The 27,452-nt window shown below is 40.5% G+C and overlaps 1 protein-coding gene across 8 annotated transcripts in view; it reads left to right on the top strand.

The window, feature by feature from the left end:
* Positions 1–27,452, top strand: part of AHCYL2 (adenosylhomocysteinase like 2) — a 62,697-nt gene that overhangs the window by 29,095 nt on the left and 6,150 nt on the right. The window contains exons 1-13 of one of the 8 annotated variants that reach the window (XM_072147524.1): positions 4,954–5,237; positions 11,758–11,866; positions 14,059–14,187; positions 16,152–16,252; positions 16,943–17,045; positions 17,236–17,330; positions 19,450–19,556; positions 21,155–21,271; positions 26,347–26,410; positions 26,541–26,629; positions 26,705–26,775; positions 27,026–27,120; positions 27,248–27,346. In XM_072147524.1, coding sequence (XP_072003625.1) covers positions 5,181–5,237; positions 11,758–11,866; positions 14,059–14,187; positions 16,152–16,252; positions 16,943–17,045; positions 17,236–17,330; positions 19,450–19,556; positions 21,155–21,271; positions 26,347–26,410; positions 26,541–26,629; positions 26,705–26,775; positions 27,026–27,120; positions 27,248–27,346 — 1,236 coding nt within the window. In that variant the 5' untranslated portion in view covers positions 4,954–5,180. Of the gene's footprint in view, positions 1–4,953; positions 5,238–11,754; positions 11,867–14,043; positions 14,188–16,151; positions 16,253–16,942; positions 17,046–17,235; positions 17,331–19,449; positions 19,557–21,154; positions 21,272–26,346; positions 26,411–26,540; positions 26,630–26,704; positions 26,776–27,025; positions 27,121–27,247; positions 27,347–27,452 lie in introns of those variants that run through there. The other 7 variants (XM_072147522.1, XM_072147520.1, XM_072147523.1 and 4 more) reach the window with 7 other exon arrangements.

Raw genomic sequence — 27,452 nt, 5'->3', positions numbered from 1 at the left:
TGCCCAAAATGAGACCCAAAAAACACTAGCTTTTCCCAAAGTGCTAACACAGCAATTTAGGCAGTGACAAACTTATTGTTACCAGAATTTTGGAGCTCTAATCCGACCCTGTCCACACCTTTTCACTCTTCGGACAGGACCATGCAGCACAGGATGGGTCACTTTAAAATAGCAGGGCACTACTTGGACTGCCTGAGACTGCAGGAAGATGTCATGTCTGGCAAACTCTGTGCCCGGGAGACGGCCTGTGTGCCATAGGTTCGCCACCGCTGGTCTAGAGTTCCATGTGCATAGGCTGATGCAACCAATACCCCGCAATACATCAGTATTGCAGTGTATGGTCATGAACAAGCTTGTTCATGTCCCATTGGGGAATGAAGTAAAAAAAAATGAATTGCCGTATTTTTCGGACTATAAGACGCTTCTTACTATAAGATACACACCAGATTTAGGCTTCCAAAAAAAGGAAAAATATATTTTACACCAATTAAAATATCCCTGTTGGTCACACTAAAGCACAGCACACACAGACATACATTTACACACTCAGCTTTGCATCATCTTTCCACATACACACTCAGCTCACCCATACACACACAATCAGCTCACCCATTCCCCTTCTTCTTACCCTGTCCCAGGGCAGCATGTCAGTATGAGACCTGTGGTGATGTAAGAAGCATGTGATCAGTCACATGATTCTGACATCACTGCAGGTCCTGTAGGACATCGGGGAGAGCAGTATGGCGGCTCCTCTCTGGGAGATCGGGTGCAGCTCTATATCAGGGCATCACCCGATCTCCCTTACAGAGGTCAGGAGGGTCTGGCAGTGCTGGATCCTCCTGACCTCCGGTCTATAAGACGCAGGAACCTTTTAGCAAGATTTTTTTTTTTCTTGCTAAAAAGTGCGTCTTATAGTCCAGAAAATATGGTAATAAATTTGCCCATAAGCCCCATAAACATATGATTTATTTTATTGCGTAATGTCTCTAACACAAACCACACATATACACTCACCGGCCACTTTATTAGGTACACCATGCTAGTAACGGGTTGGACCCCCTTTTGCCTTCAGAACTGCCTCAATTCTTCGTGGCATAGATTCAACAAGGTGCTGGAAGCATTCCTCAGAGATTTTGGTCCTTATTGACATGATGGCATCACACAGTTGCAGCAGATTTGTCGGCTGCACATCCATGATGCGAATCTCCCGTTCCACCACATCCCAAAGATGCTCTATTGGATTGAGATCTGGTGACTGTGGAGGCCATTTGAGTACAGTGAACTCATTGTCATGTTCAAGAAACCAGTCTGAGATGATTCCAGCTTTATGACATGGCGCATTATCCTGCTGAAAGTAGCCATCAGATGTTGGGTACATTGTGTTCATAAAGGGATGGACATGGTCAGCAACAATACTCAGGTAGGCTGTGGCGTTGCAACGATGCTCAATTGGTACCAAGGGGCCCAAAGAGTGCCAAGGAAATATTCCCCACACCATGACACCACCACCACCAGCCTGAACCGTTGATACAAGGCAGGATGGATCCATGCCTTCATGTTGTTGACACCAAATTCTGACCCTACCCATCCGAATGTCGCAGCAGAAATCGAGACTCATCAGACCAGCCAACGTTTTTCCAATCTTCTACTGTCCAATTTTGATGAGCTTGTGCAAATTGTAGCCTCAGTTTCCTGTTCTTAGCTGAAAGGAGTGGCACCCGGTGTGGTCTTCTGCTGCTGTAGCCCATCTGCCTCAAAGTTCGACGTACTGTGCGTTCAGAGATGCTCTTCTTGGTTGTAACGGGTGGCGATTTGGATGTTTTTTCTTTTTTGGACCATTCTCTGTAAACCCTAGAGATGGTTGTGCGTGAAAATCCCAGTAGATCAGCAGTTTCTGAAATACTCAGACCAGCCCTTCTGGCACCAACAACCATGCCACGTTCAAAGGCACTCAAATCACCTTTCTTCCCCATACTGATGCTCGGTTTGAACTGCAGGAGATTGTCTTGACCATGTCTACATGCCTAAATGCACTGAGTTGCCGCCATGTGATTGGCTGAAATTAAGTGTTAACGAGCAGTTGGACAGGTGTATCACCGCGTCCGGAACGACCCGTAGAATAAAAAAATATATATATTGAACCCACACAATAAACGCCGTAAAAAAAAGTTAAACCCACCAAAAAATTTACGGCCACATGGGGGGGGGGGGATATGAGATTGCGTAGCAAATTGTTAGATGGGTTTTCTCTGTTCTTTTGTAAATTTGACCATTCAAATTACTATGAAGATCTCAAGGGGTTAACAATCTTCCTAAAAGCTGTTTCTGATAGTTTGAGGGGTGCAGATTTGACAATAGATTGAATATATATGTAGCGTGTTTTTAATGTTGTATACAGGCTGTCCCCTACTTAAGGACACCCGACTTACAGACGACCCCTAGTGAAAGACGGACCCCTCTGCCCCCTGTTACATCTTGTGAAGCTCCCTGGATGTTTCCCTGGCTGCAATTATCAGCTGTAAGGTGTCTGCAATGAAGTTTTATTGATAATCCCTGGTCCCATTGCAGATAAAATTTTGAAAATCCAATTGTCACTGGGGCAAATCTATTTATTTATTTTTTTGTCTGGAGCTACAATTATAAAGTATACAGTTTTGACTTGCATACAAATTCAACTTGAGAACAAACCGATGGACTCTATCTTGTATGTAACTTGGGGACCGCCTGTATTTACAATTTCATTAAAATCTGTAACTATCCCCAAAATAGTAAATTCTAAAAATACAGTAAGCCGTGTGACATCAAAATATATTTTTCAGACATTTCAAAAATTATGAAAATGTAAAGTAGATAAATGGGAAATGTCATTCAGCAATTTATTTAGGTGGTAAAACTATCTGCCTGAAAACGCGATGATTTTGAAAATGGCAAAAAAAAAATTTTAAATCTCTTATCATTTTTTTCAATAAATGCAAAACTTTTGCGCCAAAACTTACCACTAAAATGAAGTACAACATGTCAGGAAAAAACTATCCCATAATCTCTTTGATAAGTGTTCAAAAGTTCTAACCATGTAAAGCCACACATGTCAGAATACAAAAAAGGGGCTGAGCCTTCAGCTACCCTGAAGGGGTTAAAAGCATTGCCCTTATCCCTAAATGGTTCCTCTCAATGACTGCAATGTTGGGGGGGGGGGGGGGGAGAATCAGTTTGTAAACTGACGTGAGTCCAATGAAGCTCTGTATGCTCCGGAGTTGCGTGTATTTCCCTGCCTCCTAGTTCCGGATTGATTGCTGACTGACCATCTATTGTAGGTGTCCCTTGTCACCTGCATCACGGAGACTGGGAAGAGGCATTTAGTGTTAATCAGTTTTATTCTTATTAGCCGCTGATATAGCACTAGTTTGTGAAGCACCTTGGAAGTTGTGTGTTTGGGCCTTCATAGATCATGCTTGTTTTCCAGCACATTTCTACAAATGTGAATACATTATCCTGATGGAAGAGGCGGCTGCCCTTTGGGAATGCTATTACTATGAAAATTGTTACAGTATTGAGATATATTGTACAAGGTCTCTCTTGAATGCAACTGGACCTTATTTTGGGAATTGACGATTCCGGCATGTGCTTACAATATATGCCTATACAGCAGGATACGTCACCAGAGGACCCCTTTCCCCCCATGATTGCGGGTGAATAAGTGCACATTGGCAGCAGTCGGCGATTTGCTGCCCCCAATGAAATGGGTTTTCTCCCAGTGGTGTCACTCTCCTAATATGGACAGTGACATCAGTAGCTCCTTCCTCCTGCCAAACGACTTTTGCGCTCATCAAGGCTGAGAGGACATAGCCGTCCATTGCCTCTGCTCAGCTCATACGTTACTCAGGTGGAGGCTGCAGGATGGAAAGACATAGCTTGCTTCATCTTTCCATCCTGCATTTTTTCCAAACAGAATGTTTAGTGGCCAACTATGCCACTGTCTGCCACAATTTGTCAATGTGTACGCTAAGCGCATATGACTGACGCTTTCCCAACGCTTGGCGTATGCAAAAATCTGTGGTGTGAACCCAGCCTAACACGTTTTCCTTTTTTCACCTTCCTATACCTTCCTATTCCTCTGTTTGACATAGGCTGTTGAGCTGAAATATCATGTTTGGATTGTTTAGCTGTGGTTTCCACAATTTAGCCCTTTTGTATCCAATGGAGCGCGTCTGCTATATTAATATCAAGAGATGAGAACCCTAGTTCTACAGCGCCTGCCTATAATCGAATGTATATAAAGCTTGCTGTTTTGAAGATGCTCGGACCTGCTTTCTTTTCTCTTTAGCTTTCATAATTTGACTGCTTTTTTTTTTCTTGCTTCTTCTTGGAGTGCCTATACTTGCTACATTTCACGCTAACGTGTGCCTGCTGTACGGGAAAGGAGGAGGGGGTGAGCGCTGCTCGCCTCCGGCCTTCGCCGTAGAAAATAGTAGCAGGCTGTATCTTTTAGCGGCTACTTTTCGGTACAGTGAGCGCTTGTTTCACTCGCCATACTGAGCCTATGCGACATAGCCATCTATAGCAAGCTTGCGGTTGTACATGCGTTCCCCCAACGATCGTGTGAATGAGCCCTAATATCTAAAGTCTATCTACAGTTAATGTTATTGTTTCCTATAAGTCCCTAATATTTTTGTCAAACTACAGCCTTCTGCCAGGTAACTTCTTGGCATAACTAGCAATGAGTTGTAAACCTTTTCTACAACAGTTTCTGAAGAAAAGGAGGGGCAAGATTATAGCTGTGTAAACTCTCTCCAGGTTCCTTCTTGACCTTGATTGGATTTCTTAACATTTGTGGCCGGTGAATTGAATGAGTCATTGTTTTAGAGTATTGACGTTACAAAGGGCACATCCTACCAATGGGGGAATGTGAGATGATATATGATGTGAGGAGGGGCCTGACAGATTTCCTACTTCAAACAACGCGTCCTATAACAGTCCTGCCGGAGCGTGGAGCTTTAGCTCTCCAGGATCTTTGAGTATAGTAGAGGTTTTGTGCACACTTGGCGCAGGAGGGAGGCTGGGTCCCACTTAAGCCATAGAGTAGCTGGCACCGGCTTTGGCACTGCAGTACAAAGCAGAGCTTTTCTGAAACCTGCCTCACATCATTTTGAGTAAGAGCTGAGATTTTTGCAGGTGCAGCCATGGAGAGGACAGACAGCACACAGGACACCACTGCCTTTAATATGCCTGACTGGATGGTAAGTGTAGAAACCTGCCTACCGAAACTTGTCAGTGCCTTCTGAAGAGAGGGGGATGCAAAAGTGTGAACATAACTAGAATAACTTGTGTATTCTGATGTCTGTCTGACGTTTCTGTTCTGGTTTTAAGCCTTTATCATAATGGGAATCCTTTTAATGTAAAAAAAAATATATATAAATCCTTTATAAAGAAAGTTAGTGGAAGCATTCACACCTGTGATTTGTCACGACGTCCTATTATTATAGCACGTGCCTGTGTTTCTTTATAGTCTTATTATAGCATTGCTATATGCTGATTAGTTTTTAGTCCGCACTTTGGGTGATTTGAGTTGTTCACATCACTTAGTAAAAGCTTTAATTGCTTCCGGAGGTGCCCATATGTATTACAGCATTCAATGGGGATCTCCAAATTGTCAGGGAATGACATTGGACTAAGTCCATTTTAAAGTGCTCAGTTCTTGGAGAATAAGCTGCCTCCAGAGGTGACTGCTATCAGCTTGTCCTTTCTGTATCAAGTGTATACGGTGTGTTTGGGAGGGTGCATGGGTTAAATGAAATGTCTGTCTTTAAAATGCTTATGTAGATGTGTATAGATTCTCTCCATGGATTTGTGTGTGAAAAATCTGCAATGGATTAGTTGCTTTACCATCTCTGCAATTTCACAGCCATTGTGTTCAATGAGTGATGGGGGGGAAATTGACATGATTTTTAAATCTGCAGCCTGTATGTTTTCTCCTGTGGATTCTCAGATTTTTCTTTTAAATGAATCTAGAAGTCTGTCTGGAGATGTATTTTGTACTGTGGTGGATGAATGCACTTTACCGTTGAGCCACTTAATCTTCATTATGATAATGTTATCACAATGTACTTTGAAAAGAATAGTAGTGTGTGCTTAACCTTGAGTTAGAAGCTTCATAGGTGAAGCTTCGTCCATTGCTAGAACTTATTTTTCTTGTCAAAAACTTATCACTGAATATAAAATCCAATTGATGATGGGACGATGTACATCTTGCATTGTGAAATATAGATTAATCTTCAGATACCAGAAAATAGTGTGTAGGTTTTGATGTAACCTACCTAAGATCCTTAGACATACTTAGAAATAAGGTTGAACTATTCCTTGCCCTGTCACTCAAATGATAAAATATTAGTGCAAACTCTTAACGCGTAATACAGGATTCCCATTTTGCAGTTTATTTGGGCAAAAGCAAAGAGTGGACCCAAAGATGCATGCACAAGAAAAGCTTGCATCATGCTTTTAACTTTGAAAAAAACGTATAATTGCCAGAACGGAGGTTCTCTGTATATACGTGTTCAACTATATGGGACTTATGGAAATTCCCAAATGTTTGAGAAGGAGCAACATGTTTTGCCTTACATTTGGGTCAAAACAAATTTAAGTTGGTGTCTCCCTGTATTTTTTTCACAGATCAATTGCCATTGTCATGTTGGACATTTTTGGCTCTTGTCTAACAATCTTTGGTGATTAATTCTATGAATCTGTACCCTTTGACAAGTTGGATATACAACTGCTGGAGGGAGCAGGAGACCATGTGATGCTACAGCTTTCTGTGTTTCTCAGCAGCTAGGCTGTGGAGTACTGTTATTCAGAGGTCTTACAGTCCACCTAGACTTCCCCCTCAATGGTTTTACAAATCTCAGAAAACTTCAAGGTTCACAATGTGAGACTACTACTGGTGGTGGATTTGCTTGTGTGGAACACAGTTGAATTTTTGTGGGCCATTGTCTTACCAACGTTGACATCTACTGTACATGTTGTATTGTGGCTTTTGCTTCTTCTTCCTCCATGGAACATATACACGCCTTTCTGGGATGTGCCAGCAGCTTTACAAGATGGGGGTTGTTGGATTATCTGTAGTAGGGGCAGTGCAGGGGTCAGATTAGAGGTAAAGAAACCTTTTTTTTTCTAGAGCATTAAAATTACTTAAGTTTCTTTTCTGGAATTCAAGGTTTCCTAATGACATTGTTTTTACCCTGAAGTGTATGGGAATGCGGAGCAAGGAATAATCCGTTTAAAAAAGCTACACTAGATCAGTCTCCTGGCAACTTGAAGTATTAAAAGAATATAAACCTCATTATGGCATATTTAATTGCTATTCTGTGTATTTCTAGTCATCCAGTGTAACTGCAGCAGTTTCTTCCCTTATGCTTGCTATGTGAATCTCTGTGAAAGTGAGATGTATAACCTACTTGTATAGAGGTAACTTGAGTTACCCGATCAGGAGATATGGAGGAATTTGGCAGGGCGGAGGAGCTAACGCAGGTGTGTTGGGTAGAATAACCATTCTCCTAGCAATGGTATATGCTTTCTCTCTCAGCTTTATCCTAGGACACCATTCCTTGGGTTCATTCTCCTGTGGGACACAAAGCTAGAAGATCAGGAGTACAAAGACCTCTGGATAATAAGGCTTGTCTGATACCGCTGTAGCTCCTTTCACAATCCCCTCTCTGTGACCACTTCTACGTGTGTATGTATTGTATGGACATTGTGTCTGTGCATGTGCAAACACTTTAAGGATAGGTGATCCATCTTTATATGCAGTGATGGATATAGTCTTGGTAAAGGAGCAACTCCAACATCGGACATTCTTGACAAGACTACAAATAGAATGGATTTTTGTAGAATATCTTATAGAAATGCTTTGTAAATTACTTTCTTTTTAACCATTGTTTGCCTAGAGGTGGTAGGACATTCAGACTGCTAGAGTTGAATGATTCTGTATATGGAAAGGAAAGGCTTTCTGTATTCTTCCTCTGTCTGTAAAAAGATCACAATGATAAGGGAGGAATGAAGGCTACATTCTGAGGATAAAGCTTCTCATAAATGTAAAGATAGAATGATGATCTATCTGGAGTTTGGGTCAGTGTAGAAGTTGTAGGCTGGTGTGTGGGAGGAGGCCATATCGCATGTAACAGTGCAGGTGTCACTGTCCAAATGTGTTGCAGAAAGTTTGTTTCCACATTGGACTGTTTTATGTCTTGAATGGGGTTGGTCTTTCTAGGATCTCCTCATCTTATCAGTCCTATAGGGCAACTACAAAGGACATGGCTACATGGACCATTGGTCCATATTTACTAAAAAGCAGTGCAAACTGCACACAGTGTGCCCGATTTGGAATTTCTTCGGCTTCCTGCACTGCCTCAACAGAGTGCAGGCTTGCAACACAATTCTGTCGGACTTTGCATGATTAATGTGGCACACGGTCCGACTGAGCACCAGAACGCCCATTTCGGTACAGAAATTTGTGTTGCATGACACTGTCCGTACCCTGCTTGTTGATATTCAATTTCTTCCCCTTCCACATGCTCCCTGTGCCTAACCCGCCCTTTCTGACTTCGGCAGTGAACGCTGCTAGGAGCATCGAGCCCTCAAGCAGAACTGCGCATGCGCACCATCTGTAAGGTGTACAGATGTAAAAGGCTCACTGTGAGGTGTACAGCTCACAGCGCAGGCCAAGGTTTCCTGTGCGGTGAGTGGACGTCAGAAAGGGAGGGTTAGTCACAGGGAGGATGTGGGAGGGGAAGAAACTGAAAATCAACAAGCAGGGGCTGAACTGAGTGTTATCCAAATTACCCAGCAAACTTTGTGATTTGAATAGCGGCGTCACTCAAGGACTTCTTGGCAGGGAGCCAGGGAACAGAGTTGTGAAAGTGTCATGGAATGTGCTATGTGTAGATCCTATTGGGATCTGTCACCAGTGAAATTCAGCCTTCTGGTGACAGGTTCCCTTACCTGTGCAAGCAGTTTGCTTTGAAAAGAACTTGCAAAGTTCGCCAGATAATTGCCGCTAGCACCTTTAGTAAATGTGCCCCATTGTGGCTTTTTTTTTTTTTTTTTTTTAAGCCTGATATGTTCTGTCATTTCTGCATCCACAAGTGAGCCTGTTTATACTGACAGAAATTTTAAAAAATCTCTGACCTCTGCTTTTAAGTCTCCATGATGGAATGGATTTTCTAACTGTTGGATTAAGAAGGAGTTGAGAATAGGAAGTTGGGAATGTGACATTTATTAGGTGTGAATGTATTTGCTTTGGGTGCACCAACAGAACGATGTAGTTTACTGGATACATGAACTGATGATTAATACCAGAAAATAAGTTTAGTTAGGAGATCCCTCATCTTCTTGTGTGATTGCGATATAGAAATAAAGGGGCATCTCAGGACAGTGGACAAGCTTCGCCATCAGTTATTTGTTAAGAGAGATGAAAAGACATAGACTATAGTGCCTATGATCCTTAGCCCTAATAATTATGGGATAATGCACCAGAAATGTTATGTGTTAGAGCAAGTAATAGACGTGCACCAGTAACTGAAGATCTTTTAGGATTGTGTGTTTCGGAGATCAAGTGACCAGCTCTTTATGTATTGTCCTATTCAGTAAGAGCTATTGGCCTGTGTTAATTTTGCAATGTGACTTTTAATTGAGACCACAATAGTGCCATTAGGTTTCCTAGTGTTGTTAGAACAGGGTATAACACGTTGACTACCTGCAGGCATGCTACATTAAAGCTAGCCTAACGTGCAAGTTAATTTCACAGAGCACTGCTTACATAAAGTGTCTGTTTAGGTCTTGTAAGACCTATCGTTACGAGTCGAGAGGTTAATGTGTCTTGGTGTAATTGGCTATTAAACCTAACTATGTACTAGTGAATTCTGGAATGTCTCCTTAACCTGGCTTGGACAAAATTGGACCTTCCTCCCCCCCAAGAGATAAGACAGGGTAAAACCAGATCTACCCGGGATCTTTGGTATAAAACATGAATTCACTGTGCCCAGGTCTTACACAGAGATGTCTGATTCTTGGTGGTCTCTTGGGATGCTGAATAACAAAAAGAAATACAACGTCAATGGTGATGCCGATGACAAAACTCAGGTGAGGGCACCTTCACACCTCCTGGAAGGTTATCGTACAAGAACGTGTTAAACCTGGTTTTAGAAATACAAGATACTCAAGTGGACAGTTTTCCAATTTGTATGGAATTGTATACTTCCATAGATCAGCTAGAATATAGTCCTTCTCCTCTTTTACACCAAGTAGTTGGAACAGTATAGACTTTTCTTCCGTTGTGCAATATGTTTGCTTGGACAGATTTTGTTTTATAGCTCCAGTGTTATAAAATGTGATTTTTATGGTATCGTGTGCATATAGGTTTATCACCTAAACTTGGTTCATGAACTTGGCTTGTTGGATGTTATATACTGACCACTAACTATTTATTCCTGCAGTTCATTGTTAGGTGTAGGCTTGGATGCAGCATCCGATCTATTATCTGTGAAAAAGTTCTGTATACTCTTTTATTGAAGCCCTAACACTCCAACTCATTTCATCCATTAAATTGAAGGGGCTAATGAAAAATAAGGCTTTGCTCGGGATGATTGCTGGCTGTGAAATGTATACATGGAAATGTGGCCTAAAGTTAAATGTTTTTTTTTTTCCCTGAGTAAAAGATATTTTTCCATGCAGATCATCTATGTTGGGCAGTAACCTTGAATATGCATCTTTGGCCTTACCTCCTAAGGTCCTGTTCACATAAGGTCCTGTTCTTTCCAACTTAGTTGATCTTTATCTGTGCTGTACACATCAAATGATGATCTGCCCATGAATGGGTCCTGGTGCCTGAGCTGTCGACAAGCCGTATTGGTAAAAGCGGTTGTTGTCACCTGACTGTAGAGAAATGATAGCAAAAAACCTAACCAGCGTGGATGTAATGAGGTTGTAACTGTACCTCTCTTCAAGATGGAAATTAAGCATCATTTTATAATCTGTTTATGCTGTCTGGATGTTGAAATGTTGGTGTGATTTTTGTTAGCAATAATTTTTGGGGTCATTTTACTGTTGCTGATACTTGATGTAGATATTTTTTGCTGTCTGCTAAAGCAAGGAGTTGAAACTGGAGTAGATTAACCTTTCAGGACTAGCTCAAATGGCATTTTTTACCCCAGATATCCCATCTATAAATGGGAGAGCACGGCCATGAAATGTAAAGGCGTGTTGTAAAGCCTGACAGCAGGTTTTGACTGTAAAATCATTCCAGCAAAAGTAAAGTCTTATAAAATGTGGGGTAGGGAGAAGGCGTTGGGTTTGCCGAACAAATATTGTATTATCCATCAATCTTCAACTGTATGAGAGCTTACCTTCTGTATGTTATTATGTTTGTGTTGTATAATTTGGCAATAAACACAACCTGATTCAAAAGTCTTTGTACATGGATTTACACATCATGCTCACAAATTGTACCATACCTTATGGGTACCCACATTTTATAAGGTTTAAAATCCAAAGCAAATGATTCAGAGAACGTTGTCTGAGTTTACCAGGAATTATGGTGTAGAACTTTCTGTACCATAGTAGGTGTCTGCGTGTTACACCCTCTGTAACCTTGATTATTTATTTTAGAGTCCTGATCTAGCCACATTTTTTTAAGCTTGATAATTGAATACAGGAATGATCTTTCAATATTTCCATAGATTCAGCTTGTCTTTGTTTTTATCGCAGCAGATCCAATTTGCAGACCAGAAGAGGGAATTTAATAAACGCCCAACAAAGATTGGCCGCCGCTCCTTATCCCGCTCTATATCCCAGTCCTCTACTGATAGCTACAGCTCTGGTAAGTTAAAAGCAAACCACATTTGTCATCTGTAAAAATGATAGATTAGTAAGTAAGAGAGTAACTTTCTGTATGACTTGTATATGTAGCAGATTCCAGCTCTTTGAAATGTACTAGAGAACTTGATGAAGGACAGTAAGTAAAAGGTGGGAACTTTATGAATACAGTGTTTCCAGGAAAAGCTGGTAATTTTTGCATATTTTGCTTTGTAAACTGCTTTCTATGAACACACTAGGGGTGATTAGGGTAACCTGGTAGCCCTTTTTGACTATAAAGCATATATGATCTACAACTGTACTGTTAGATAAGTTACTCCTTGCAGCCGACTTTACATTATCCATGAATTAAATCTGTTTTTCGTGCTTAACCTTTGGCCAGAAATTGAGATTCTCACCATTGGGTCCAACTGGAATCCTTTCTAATATGATGATAGTCACAAGACCTGACTTTTTTTTTTTTTTTTTCTCCTGACCAAAATCCAGTTTTAGCTGGTTGATCTTTCCTGACTTTAGCTTTTCTCTCTTCATTCTCATGCAGATATTTGGTCCATGTCATTCTTTTATTAAGCACAGATTTCTAGGGCTTTAGGCTCCTGTCTCACAGGGATTTGCAGGTCAGGCTGTGCTTCTGGACAGAGCCCTGCTGAGGACTGGCCTCCAGGGAAATATTTCTGCCGCGTCTAATCCCTGCTCTCTCCATTAACTTCAGCAAACAATCTGCTGCTCAGTGACTTTCTTTTATAAGTTAATTTTTTTAATCTGTTTATTACCAGTTTGATTTCATACTTCTGAGACCATAAGCACTAACTGAACGCTCTGCATGGGTATAAACTTGTCCTTGGCTTCAGTTAATATTTAATGTAGACCTTTTACAAGCTGTGAGGGCACTGCATTGTCCTTGGTGTTCTGGCTAGGCTCATAGCGTTAAGACTGCTCCATTATGGGGTCTATGAACCCAGTAACTGCTCTGCATGCATATTCAGGCTGCTTCACACAGTCTCTTATAATGGCCCCATATCTCATACAGACCCTGGCAGAACTGCTTTGACTGCATCACAGTGATCTGACTCTACTATCAACTTTTAAAATTATGCTAATACACCAGCACTCCAGTGCTGTAACTTAACAGATTGTTGCAATAAGCAGATCAAGTCTCCCCCTGCTTTCTCCCTCATCCCTCTGCCTGAGTAATCTAGCAGCAGCAGCAAGTACAAAGGGAGGGAAGACCTGCTCTGCTCAGTGTAATAGCCTGTGAAGCTAAGCTCGGGGAAACCGCTCCGTCATGTATCCATTTCAAATAGAAGGGAGATGGGTGTTTGGGAGTGTGCACAGTTCTCTATGGGAACTTGGGGGAAACCAGAAAGAGTTGCTGATGAGACTCCCTATAAATGTAATATATCAGCTATGTAATCTTTTAGTGACTAGGACCTGATACTGTGCACCACCTCTTCATTCTGCCCAGCACTGGCAGATCTCTGGTCTGGTCTCTCCGTTGGCACCCATCTTATCCTGTGGATATATCCTTAATATCAAAGATGGTGTTATCCCTTAAGTTAAAGTTTACTACATCTGTATAGTGTTTAAGCTTTATTTTTATATAGGAAGGTGAAAGGAAAGGACTTTATCAGTTAAATGTAACTGAAGGATATGAAGATATGTTATAACACTCACCACAGACTTCAGAGTTCAAGGGTTAAAATTCACTTTGAAGATGAAATGAAAATGTCAGGTATGCCTTCATTGTGCCAGGCAAACTGGCTGAGCGGATACAGGTAAAAGCAGGGTACAGTCTCCAACCCGATATAACTTAATTGGGGAGATGGTCATCGTGATGCTCAACTCTCCTGGCCATCCCTTTGTCACTTAACTTTTATTTCACCCTTCTTTTCAGACTACCATCTATTGTATTTTTAATACATGAATACTTTACAATATGTCATGTTATTCCAGACTCCTTCCAGACTGTATAGTTGTCACCATAGCATGATACATGCTCATGCCCAATAATGGTTTACTGGCAGACATTCATTCCTCTAAGTATTAAGTTCTTCATGCATTGATGGGTAAATGTGCTAATAGATGGGACAACTAGATTATCCTGTTCAGATATCTCTGAACAGACATCATGAAAGGCAAAAAAGTGTTTTTGCCTTTGCTGATTATATCCTCTTTCACTAGCTGCTTCCTACACAGACAGCTCAGATGATGAGACCTCTCCGCGGGACAAACAGCAGAAGAACTCCAAGGGCAGCAGTGACTTCTGTGTGAAAAACATCAAGCAAGCTGAATTTGGCCGCCGGGAAATTGAAATCGCTGAGCAAGGTAAGGCGTGTTAGGATCTGCCATTTAAGGTAGCATGCAAAGACGTTAAATAGGTCCCCTAAGTTTCATGTATAACGGGAGAGGATTGATGAATGGAAAGGTGTAAAAGTAAAAGGGATAGGGCATTAATATTAGATTGTTGGGGTTCTGTATATCTGCACCCTAGGTATTGTACCACTTTCCTTCACTCTTCTCTGTACATCAGTGGCTGTACCTAGTATTAATTTCACCAAAACTTCATTCTATTAAAAGTGAATAGAAGATTGTTATATCTGGACAGCGGTGAATAAACATTCAATGAACGAGGGTGAACCCTTAGTGTCCCTCTGAGAATCTTTGCCTATTATTTTCCTTACCTATGTGCAGCAGTTTATCTTCTATCCTGTCGCCTGCAGTTGTTGGCTCCTCAGTTTGTGCAGCCTATCTCTGAGACCGCAGTTTGTACACACACAAAACTGGACAGATTGGAGCAGAGATGCTGCTGCTCACTCTAGGGAGGGGTAGGTCATGTGATGATCTCTGTATAGCTGGCGTGAAAGTGTCTCCTACAAAGAATATCTGGAATTGTAAGAGGAGAAAAAGGGGTGCTTCTATGGTGTAATACCCTTTTTAGATAGTCTGATGTTGTTTAAAAGTAACTGCTCACCTGATGGAGTTGTGCTGGCAGACATGATGCGCATGTGGTATAGTCACGGCTTCCTATGCTGCCATGCCCTCAAGACACAATCCTTTCTCCGGAGTAATAAAGGATAAATCTTGTAGGTGAGTATCCACTGGATGTATATAGCAAAGTTGAGCGTTTTGGATGGCGCTGAAACGACTCCAAGAGGGTAATTTTTCGAATTCTTTAACTAGTTAAAGAATTCGAAAAATTACCCTCTTGGAGTCGTTCCAGCGCCATCCAAACGCTCAACTTTGCTATATACATCCAGTGGATACTCTCCTACAAAGAATAGTGAGAGATGACTCCCTTGTTGGTCCCTCAATCCTAGCAGAGTCTAGTAATTCTGCAGAACTTTCTTTTTCACTGCGTGTTAAGCTGTCAGACTCCTTTTCTCGCTGGACACCATCTTCAAAGCAGGGAGCTCCATGTTCCTCTGTCAGTGGTGGCGAACCTATGGCACTGGTGGCAGCTGTGGCACTCGGAGCCCTCTATATGGGCACCCTTGCCATCACCCCAGGGCAGGGTTTGCCAGACGGGACTCAAGGCCTTTTGCAGTCCCAGGCAGCCCAGGACCCTAGAAGGAAGCTACAATGATAATCCAAACTTCTTCTCCTTCTTTCTACTGTATTGGTGTCCTCAGGTGCCTATACAATTTAAACCTCTAAAAGTTCCGGGAGTAATAAGTTACTGCTTAAATTGTCGCATTGGCACTTTGTGAAAAATACGTGGGTTTTGGTTGTAGTTTGGGCACTCGGTGTCTAAAAGGTTTGCCATCACTGCTCTATGTGATAAAAGCCGCTAGAGGCACTCTGTAGGTTTAATTGTTGATTTGCTACTAACTTTATTAGGGAACACAAAGCAGCATGAGAACATTGGGCAGAAACTTAGCTTCAGGTCAGTGACAGGAAGAGGTTAGTCTCTGCCCACTTAATTGCTGCTGAGGAGGATTTCTGACATGTTGCTTCAGAACAGAACTCTAACAATATGGACATTCTTTCGTTTTCAGGGGGAAGGGGGCAGAAATGACAATTTTTGTTAAAAAAAAAAAAGCAATATGAATCTGAGGTTACACTTTAAGACTGCTGAACAGTGCCAAGAGTTTGACCCCACTGATCTATTATTAATTGGCTATCATTAAGAAGCAAAATTCTGTGTAATTTGTTTACTGCTTGGATATTGCAGGACGACATAAAGATGTACAACTAAAGTGTGTTTTTGTGCTGATAGCTTTAGTGAAATATTTAGCCCTAGGCACTGTATGTTTTAATGTTCGTGTTACTTTCTATCCTTTGTCATGTAGAAATGCCTGCATTGATGGCTTTGCGCAAGAGAGCACAAGGAGAAAAACCCTTAGCTGGAGCCAAAATTGTTGGTTGTACTCACATAACTGCACAAACTGCGGTGAGTTGGGGGATTGCATTGATGGTTTTTAAGAGAAAAGTACCGTAAACTCTCATCTAGTAAATTCACAACTGGCTTTGATTTAGAGAAATCTTTTTCATCCTCTGATAACCATGGCCTTTATGCCATCAAACTTTTACATTTAGATGAGCTGAATTTTATACTTTCTTATTGTCTGAAGCTATAGATTGAAATACAAGGTGAGTAAGGGGGATCCCCCATTCTGCTAGTATTTCAGCTTTGGGCATGGGCTTGTTCCGTGAGCTGTCCTGGAAGTCCCATAGCAAGCTATAGAGTGCAGGACAGTAGCTGATGCTGGAAGTCTGCATCACACAGCATCTATGGGGAGCTGTGGTCTCCTGTTCTATTACACTTAGTGGGGATCTGCTGGAAACTATCAGAAGTCAGGTGTCTTAATGTTTAGAAGATAAATACAAACCTGGTCTCTTTAAGACACTTGAACCTCCTGCTTAATAGTATTTTTGACTTGCTGCTTTTATCGTTCCAAGTAGCAATCATTTATTCTTCTTTGAAATATATTGTATATTGTTATGTCTTCCGGCTCCTCTTGTTCTGAGCTATTGGAGTGTGATGGTTGAAAGGAAGATTAGGATTCCTGTAAATGTATTGCATTATGAATGTAGTGGTGATGGCAACAGACCAATTGCCTCAACTGTTTGTATTTTCCAGGTCCTAATTGAGACTTTGGGAGCATTAGGAGCTCAGTGTAGATGGGCCGCCTGCAACATCTACTCCACACTGAATGAAGTGGCTGCTGCCTTGGCCGAAAGTGGTAAGCTTGAATATCTGCTCTTTGTATGCTGAAAAGTCATGGGGGCAGTCTTACCAGTGACTTTTTGGCATGGCCAGGCATTTTTAATGGCGATCAGCCGGGTGTGTAGTGTAACCACTTTAACAGTAGTGAATTGTAATTGATGGAAGACGATGACATAAGACATGATGTGTGCATTTTCCGCTTCCAGGTGTGCCAGTGTTCTCTTGGAAAGGGGAATCTGAAGATGATTTTTGGTGGTGCATTGACCGATGTGTAAATGTGGAAGGGTGGCAGCCCAACATGGTGAGTGAGTCTACTGCTAGATTGGAGGACAGATATATATATATAATTTTTTTTTTATACCATGTCAGGTGCTACTGTATAATACCCTATTACATCTACCTCTATCTGTGTAGTCTGTGTGCATAATCTCTTCAGCTACATGACAGATGAATGTAATGCAAAAATGTTGCTATGGTTCTGTATTCCCTAATTAGCAATATAAAAATGTCTACAACATTTACGCCACTCTAGACTGGAATTTTCGCTGTAAATTTATTATTAAAAAAAGCTGCATCAAGAAGCCGTCGTGTCTGGCTTAGTAATGTTTCCCAGGAACCATGAATGGACATGTAAGGAGCTGCAATGTTTCAACCTGTTTTGTGAGGAATCTTCTTCAAACTGAATATAAATGTTGGCGTGTATGCTGACCATTGATCATTTTGATGACTCCACAATAGTTGCTTATAAGACACTGCAGCGGAAGGATGCATAGATGTGCCAAGTAGAAGTTGTTGCCTGGATACACTTTGGACATAGTAGAAGTATACAATACGTGAAGATGTGTTGTGGAATCTTAATCGGCTAAAAACAAAGAGACCATGATCTGTAGAAATCTACTTGAGACGACAATTTCCTAGATCAACATTAAATAATGTAAAAGAGGGTTTATAGTAAATAGTTTTCCATGCCAGTGATTCTTAATTATAGCTCCCATATTTTCAATGGCAAAAATTCATGCCCATCTCCACCACTGAACCTTCATCAGGGTATTAACCATTTTGGGTTAGATACAATGTGGGGAACCACCCTTGTATAATATCTATTGTGGTTTGATTTGTTTTATACAGGCATGAGCCATGTCTGCAGAGGCTTTGTCTTATGGAAGGAGATTCATTTTTTGTACCAGTATCCATTGCACAGTCCCTTTTTTTATATTTTAAAATATAAAAGGGACTTTCCAAGACTCTGACATGAATGAATGTACACAGTTTATATTCATTGTTTGGATTTACACATCTTGGTTGTTATTTGGGACATTATTTTTTCCTTTTTATGTGCAATGTGTATTGATACAAAAATAACCTTCTATTTAGCCTTCTTGCCATTAATGGGGGGTTTATTTTTTTTTCTTAAAGACAAAAAACATTCGTTTTAGGGCAAGCAGAATTAACACAATTGCATATATCAAAAGAGCAAATGATGATAAACTTTTAATATACTTGATTATAGAATAAATGTTACTTATTCTTGCTAATTTAAGCAGTTGGTGGAGTGCAGGACAGAAAGCTGATGTACACAGACAGCTGAGAGATGGAGCCAGATAATGTATCTATTGACTCAATTCTTTACAGCCCTTCCCTTGAGAGTCCAATCCCCCTTATTGAGCTGAATTATCAAGGGAAATATTATCTTGGTGTGGAAAGAGTTAATATTTTAAGTGATTTGCACATCTTGTGGATTGTCATGCGGAAAACCCCCATAAAATGGTTATGTGCATGCTAGATGCAGATTTGTCTACTTTGTGGTTTGTTTTTGTTGCAGATTTATATGCGTGTTTTAAACATTTTTTTCACCAGATCTGATGTTAGTTCAAGCAACAATCGGCGTCAAATCAGTGGATGTTCATAGACAGCGCAACATAACTGAAGTATAAGACCATTTATGATGTAATAAAGACATGTTTTTTTATTGACAAGACAGAATCAAAAATGGACGTTTCGGCCCACTGGGCCTTTGTCAACACACTGTGATATGTGTCCAGTGTATTAAATGTATGGCCTATGGTGCAGACCTAGTGCAGCAGCATACGCCGTGCGTTACTTACACTGGACACATATCACAGTGTGTTGACAAAGGCCCAGTGGGGAAACGTCCATTTTTGATTCTGTCTTGTCAATAAAAAAAAAAACACATCTTTAATGCATCATAAAGTGAAGAAGTCTATTATTTCTTTGATATTATTGGGGTCTGATCCAGAGACTGGTGCACACCCCTAATTATTTTGATTTACCCACAGTTTACTTGAAAATATAAGAAAAAAAAAATCCCAAATGTTTAGTTGCGTTTTGTGTGAAATTTAGAGTGTTAGCTTTTGTAGTAACCACATGGAGTATAAAGGCAAGTTTTTTTATCTTTTCAGATTCTTGATGATGGTGGAGACCTCACGCACTGGATATATAAGAAATATCCAAACATGTTCAAAAAAATAAAGGGCATTGTGGAGGAAAGTGTAACTGGTGTGCATCGGTAAGTAGAAACCTGATGTGCTCTTATGTAGCCTATATTTTGCCTGTATTCACTTTGTATTTTTATTGTAGATCAATTATTCATACATTCTGTTAAGGACCTTGTTCCTTGTGTAAAATGATATTAATTTTAACCCCTAAATGAGTGCCTTAATGGCCAGACACTGGGATTTCTATGGAATGCCTGTAGTGGCTATTCTGCAGCAATTCCAACTGCAACAGAAGGCTGGTTGCAAAGGTTGAAATTTACTTATAGAATCCAAGCAATTGTTTACATGTTTAGGAGTCAAAACCCAAATGGAAATCTGTTGCTGGTGAGGGTTTTTTGTACAGTATGTGGAAAGGATTACAAATAAATTCCATGTATTATGTTGTGATTGTAAATTGATGCAGGTTAGCCATAGATCAATTCCACTGCAGCTAACCCACAGTAATGATAGTTCTAGCTTAAAGGGGTATTCCCATCTGGGCATTTACATTTAATTTAATCCATTTGCTATATGTAAACATTTCTTCAATTTGGATGTTATTAAAAAAATGTTCCTGTGTGAAGATAATCTCTTTTATAAATGTAGTCATTCTGTCCCTTAGAAATGAGATGGCTTCCTTGGATACGACCACCTCACATTTTGGCAGCAGTGGCCAGACATGGGCTATTGAGTCCTACCTGACCACCTGGATTCAGCAATCATTACCACAGGACTGCAGGATATGCAGTAACTCCCAGACATTTCATATACAAACACCCTTTGTGTCTTTTTGCAATCACTCCAGCAGAAATCTGAGGAAGCTATCTCGTTTCTAAGGGACCATATGACTACATTTATGAGAAATTATCTTCACACAACATCTAATTGTAGAAATGTTTATATATGGCAGATTAATGAAACTGAATGTGATTGCCCAGACGAGAATAACCTTTTAAGGACATTCAGTTTAATTCATCTGCCATATACATGCATGTCTTCAATTGATGTTGTTTTTTTTAAATCTACCTGTGTGAAAATAATTTCCCAGAAATGTAGTCATATGGTGCCTTGGTAATGAAGGACAGCTGTCTTGGATATGACCACTGCAGTTGGATTGATTGTGAAAAGATTCAAATAGTTTTGCATAATGAAGTGCCCGAGAGTTACTGCATGTCCCATCAGCTGTCCTGTGGTAACGAACTCTGAAGCACAGGCATGGCCATCGCTGCCAGGGTACAGGGTTGGTCATATCCAAGGACAGCATGGCTATGGTTATGGGAAATATCTTCACACAGATGCTATATTTCCAAAAAAATAAAATCATGCAATTGAAGAAATATAAATATGTGGCAGATTAATTAAAATAAAAGGCGAAAACCCCTTACATTTTTGGGGCTTTCTTTGGGTTAAGTAATACTAATAAGGGTTTGTTTGCTTTTTGTTTTTAATTTTTTTGCTTGAGAAAGTCGTGGTCTTTTGGGTTCCTGGCCATTAACCTTTCATGTTGAAAGACAAGAACTTTATGCAACTGATGCAGTTTTATATACAGTAATTCCAGCATAACCCTTGCACCATGCACTGACCATCACTAGCTCTTGAATGTCTTGTAAAACTGCATTTTTTTCCACAGCCTTTACCAGTTGTCTAAAGCTGGAAAGCTTTGTGTTCCTGCCATGAACGTCAATGATTCCGTCACTAAACAGAAATTTGACAATTTGTACTGCTGTCGTGAGTCCATACTGGATGGGTAATTGTCCATTTTTAATCTATTTTATTTTTTCTAGACTTATTGTAGGCCATCAGCCTACCTCTTGCAATACGTCCTGCAGACTGTAATGTGTTTGACAAGTTCTACAGACAGAAATCTGGCTATAGCCACAACATAAAAAATATTGATTTTGCATAGTGTTAATAATTCACTTTACAGTGCTGGAAAACAAAATCGCATACACAGAACCCAAATTAGTTCTCCTCCCCAAGAGGAGCCCATTGCCCATGAGCAAGTTTGGCCCAACAAACTTGCTCTGTGTACTTTGGATTTACTGGACTGAACCAGAATCGCCGCTCTCGACTGACCTGCTGAGTTCAGGCTTTAGGCCCATTTCACATCAATGATGCTGCTTTCCATTATGGGCTCATGGTATAGAATAGCATACCTGAAAGTTAATAGTAAAGGGAATGACTGGAAGTATAGCTTCCTTCTTGCTTTTGTTATTTATATCTGCAAATATTGCATCGCCTGCATCACTATTTTGGCTGTTATAAATAACGTAAAAACAGAACCCTAAAATGTGAACGTGGATGCCTTTGATTTCATGGTTCAAGTCCTGTTTTAAAAGGAACCAGTCACCAACTTTTACCCACCCTTTTTCAAGCACTACCTTTTGTTAAAACTTATGTTAAAACTACAGTTTTTAAAAACAAGTGTCTCGAAAGTCATATGCAAATGAGCTGAAAATTCACTCTGATTGAAACATTTGGAAGCTGGATGGGAGAGTGTTACATCGCATGCGTCTTCCTGGCTCTATAGAAGCTAGAATCGTGGTTCTACCGTAGCTATTGGCAACATGAGAATCTCCTCTTTATCAGGCTTATGGCTATGTGAGCTACGGACAGTTAGACTTATTTATCTACAGTCACATTCCCAAAGACCTGGTCGGAAGTAGATCTTTAACTGCCTGTACCTCGGGTTCTATTGCTCACAGTACACAAGCTTGATTCACTATGAAAAAGCATATTCACCTCTTTAATATGATACCAAAACCATGGATCTTGGTGCTGTAGGGTGCCGATAAGGAGGTCTGAAGCAATGATCCCTCTCTAGCCTCTAAAAGTGACTTTTCTCAGGAAAAACATGACCTCTTTTCTATATGACTTATGAGGGTTTTTTTAAATGGTTAAATGGGTGAGTTTTAACTTAAGAGGGAATGCTAGAAATAATCCCATACCTCGGGTGCTGGTAGTTTTGTGGGGTGAAAGCTGGAAAATGTCCCTTTTTAAAGCTTTTTGAATATTATTAGCTATTGATATACCGGGTGGCACTATCTGCCTACTACAGCTAAATCTCCATAAGGATAAGCAATACATTCCCAGAGGTAATTTTTTTTTTTCAAAAATGCCATGGTTGTGTAGTTTATAAAGAATTGTTATATAGACATGTTATATATAAGTAACCTTTACACTTACATTTGTACACCTTTGTGGCCGCACTAAAGGAAATGTGTGAGATCTTGTGGTAGATTTCCTCTCTGCCTTTGTGCATCATTTACACAATAAGAAAATGGAAAATGGTGAGGAGATAAGTTATTTTGTTTGATCGGTTTTCCTGTTGTAAAGCCGTTATCAATGTTTCTTGATTAATAAGTAACTTGAAAAGACCTCATGGAAACCTAGGTATTGGCTTCTCTCTGTGTTACCCAGTCCATTGTTTTATTGTGAATGTTTGCTTCATGTAGATACACAGATCAGTGACTTTGTATGATAATAGTAGCTTTGGGAAGCAACAAGGGCATTTTCACCTGCCCATTACCATAGCCAAGAAGGAACGTTCTCACATGACCACATTTGCTCAAAATCTTTACTTAAGCAAAATGGTAGCCCTTAAAGGACACCTGTCATCAGGTCTGTGTCACTCGTCCTGTCACTAATACCCGTTGGAGCAGCTCACAAGGATCCATCCCAGCCTTTATCTAGTCAATTCATACATAAATCATTGTAAAATCACATTTTCTTATGTAAATGAGGCTGGTCACATGGTCAGAGGCAGTGATGTCACCCCTGTTACCTCTCCCCCTGCTCATGTATGTGTGTAATGTACAGTAAAGCATTGCTGGTGTGTGTGTGCTGCATCTGCTGACATTCTGCTCCTAATACACATGTGAGAGACACAGACATCAGCTACACAAGTACCTGACATGTTCTGCTATAACATGGCTGCCTGGAGCTGTATCTTTCACATACAGGAAGCAGGGGGTGTGGCCACCAGCAAGCACATGGAGCAGCCATTACATGGAGCAGCTGTCAGTCAAGCATTGGGGTGTGGCTGTGCCTCCCACTCATGAATAAGCTGGACAGCTTGAATATGCTAATAACTCATTGGACATTTCAGAGGTCATTTGCATACAGCTTTAGGACCTCATTGCTTAAGTTTACAGGCATGTAGAGGGACAATGAAGGGATAGAGGCAATGCTCTCTAATGGCAGTTTATGAAAATATATTTAGATTAGGGGGGTTATTTTGCATGACGAGTTCTATTGAATATTAAAAGCTAATTGTGTCAACTTCTCTCATTTACATACATTTATTGCAATAAAGGTCTGAGTATAACCGTTCAAGTGACAAGTCCGTGGAGTGGTGCTAAAATGGCTGGACTCAGACTCTACAAGCATAATAAATTATGAAATTTCCATTAAATGTCTGTTCTATTCCTGATGTAAAGATTTAGGGATGCCAGGGAAAAATAACATTTATTGATCAAAGGGCCATAATGTGATACTTCTCAGCTGTACTCGCAGCTCCCCGGCATTCTGCACCAATGAACACTTATGTCAGTTATGACTCATTGGACTCTGTCAGCAGGGTGCTTTTAGTTGAAATGAATGTGGCTGCACTTTATGTACATGCTCAGTAGTGAAGCCTCTCTGCTAAAGTTCAGAAGAATAAAGCACAAAAAGGGATTTACATATTTATCTCGGCACAGCTAGAATGACCAGGAAAACGGGACACGAGTCGTGACCATTTTGGTGGAGCTGGGGAAGTTGAAGTTTGGGAAAATGAGAATTCAGAGTTGGAGAGAGAAGTTTGGCTTACAAGCTCCACAAGCCTGATGTGTGATATTATGAGGAATTTAATGTTATAAGAGAAGAATGCCGCCACTTGCAATTTTCCTGCTTCCCTTTGCCTGCTAGATCGGCTGCACAAAAACGTGTTTTAGCCCATAGGCGTACTGGTCTGATCGCATTATTTGAACATATGAAATAGGACAGGATTCCTTGCATCACACAGAAATATGATGCTAGGACTCCTAGTCTCCTGGCATAACGGCAGCACCAACACTGACAGTTCTTAGTGCCAGCGATGCTGTACAGCATCAGATATCTATCTGTATGATGCAATGACTCCCATACAGTGCAATCCATTCCATGAAATCAGACCGGGTCACTTTCTACATTCTGAATATGTTTGTGTGCAGCCTGCCTTAGTTTAAAATCATTACTGAAGTCCATCATAAGCAGAAGGTCACAGAGGTGTCAGATGACAGAACCCTATGGAAAGGGGAAAGGGATTGAGAAGGAACTCTGTGTGCCAGGGGAGAGGCAGAAACAGCTGCACATGACTTTCTACAAGTAGAAAAGAACTTGACTGCACAAACCACTATTTTCCACATTTATGCATGGTAAAGCAATCCTTTTTTGAGGACCTTTAATCTGAATAAATAGCAAAATGTATTTAAGGTACCTCACTGGGTGAGGTGTATCCTGTTATTCCACATCTCCCAGTAACGCATGTGATGCACAAAACTTTACCTACAAAGTCATATATGTAGTTTAAAAGAAATCGGTCAATTCCTAGCTCACATGTAAAGAATTCCTAGAAAAGCCCTTTGGTCCCAGGTCAGGTATTGGCAAAAAAGTAATGTACTCTGACACTGGAGCAGGTTTTATGGCAGCATCACGCTATGGGGGTGTTTTTCAGCAGGACAGCTGGTTACAATTGAAGGAAAGATGAATGTGGCCAAGTCCAGAGATATCCTGGATTAAACCTTTTCCAGAGTGCTCTGGACTTCAGACTCTGCTGAAGGTTCACCTTCCAACAAGACAATGACCCTAAGGACGCAGCTTAAAATAAAACCGTGGCTTTAGAACCACTCTGTGACCATTCCTGACCAGCCCAGACAGAGCCCTGACCTAAACCCAATTGAGCATCTCTGGAGAGACTTCAAAATGGCTTCCACCAGCATTCACCATCCAACCTGAGGGAGGTGCAGAGGATCTGCAAGGAAGAGGCAGAGGATCCCCAAACCCAGGTGTGAAGAACATGTTATATTATTCCCAAGAAGACTCAAGGCTGTACTAGCTCAAAAAGTGCTTCTACTCAGTACAGAGCAGAGGGGCTGAATACTTATGGCCATGTGATATTAGCAAAGGATCCCCTAAATCCTGGTGTGAAAAACTTGTCTCATTATTCCCAAGAAGACTCATGTTGTACGAGCCCAAAAAGTGCTTCTACTCGATACTGAGAAAAGGGGCCGAATACTTATGGCCTTGTGATATTTCAGTTTTTCTTGTAGATAATTTCTGCCAATTTATAAAACATTTCTGTTTTTCTGTAAAGATGAGGTGCAGAGTGTATACATCAATGAGCAAAAAAACCTTTTTTGATCTTACCAATTAGCTGCAATGAAAGAGTGAAAAATTTAAAGGGGTCTGAATACTTTTGGTTCCCACTGTACTTAAGTAAAAATACATGGTGATATCACATGGAAAAATCACACACCAAAACTGTATTCTCTGACTTTATAGTGTGCGTTTTCCCTTAATACTTTCAGGTTTTTATTGAATTAAACATATTGGTGTACGCTGTTCCGTTTTTCCGAAGCTCTATGGTGGTACATACTTTTCATATCTTATGTATTTACGTCTGGGGAGAAATGCACATGACTGTTATGTGATGATGATTAATATTTGGTAAAGTGCTAATCTTGGACAAAGTCATGAGAATGCATATACCGACCATGGAAAAGACCGTTTCTTTGATCTGTTCTCAATGCACTTGTGAGACTCCTTTTCAAAATGCTAAAATAACCAAACCTTTTTTTCCAGACTGAAACGAACAACCGACATGATGTTTGGTGGGAAGCAGGTAGTGGTGTGTGGCTATGGCGAGGTGAGTTTCTCCTTGTGGCGCCTGCTACCATTTTAAATCTTATTTTTACAACTTAAAACTAAAAAAAAAAAAAAAAAAAAAAAGGATATCCATGTTTAGTGCTGGGATCTAAGGACATTACTTTCCTTAGGTTGGGAAGGGATGTTGTGCTGCTCTGAAGGCAATGGGATCCATTGTGTATGTGACAGAAATTGATCCAATCTGTGCCCTGCAGGCTTGGTAAGTGTAAGAGATAAGTCTACATCTACCCTTGTATTGCGTATCTGTAATATAACATGAGGTTGCTTATTACAGCATGGATGGTTTCCGGCTTGTCAAGCTTAATGAAGTGATCCGACAAGTGGATATTGTCATTACATGCACAGGTATGAGATTTATTATTCATGTATTCTTTGTACCAGTTTTTCTGGCTGACCATTGTTTACCATTCATTTCCATTCAGTCAGCAGTAAATTGACAATAGCATCCGCTTGTTCTCACATGATACTGTGATCTATTATGATTAGCATTGTGTAGAAAGGACCCACCTATTATCTGAGAAACTGTGACACTATTTATACATGTACTTTTGGAGCAATGCATAAATAGGTGTTATGTAATTTGCTAATTCTTTAGGGAACAAGAACGTGGTGACAAGAGAACACCTAGATCGTATGAAGAACGGCTGTATTGTCTGCAATATGGGACACTCCAATACTGAGATAGATGTGGTAAGTAGCAATGAAGTACATGGAGAATCATCTTTTATTTTATTATTTTTCATCCATGTGATGTGACCACACATGACTCTGGCTTGAAGCAACTAGTGTGACATAATGTACATATCATCTTTCATAGGCAAGTCTGCGCACTCCAGAACTGACATGGGAACGTGTGCGCTCTCAAGTTGATCATGTTATCTGGCCTGATGGCAAGAGGATTGTTCTTCTGGCTGAGGTACTAGACTGTGTCATCTATTCTTTTCATCAGTCGTCTTTTTATTGCCGTATAAACATTACTATGTGTTATTGCAGATCGGTGTACCTGGACACCATTGACAAAA

The sequence above is a fragment of the Engystomops pustulosus genome, chromosome 4 (assembly GCF_040894005.1).
Source record: "Engystomops pustulosus chromosome 4, aEngPut4.maternal, whole genome shotgun sequence".
In the NCBI taxonomy this organism is placed as follows: Eukaryota; Metazoa; Chordata; class Amphibia; order Anura; family Leptodactylidae; genus Engystomops; species Engystomops pustulosus.
The sequence above is the reverse complement of the archived record's forward strand: the minus strand, read 5'-3'. Positions and strand labels throughout refer to the sequence as shown.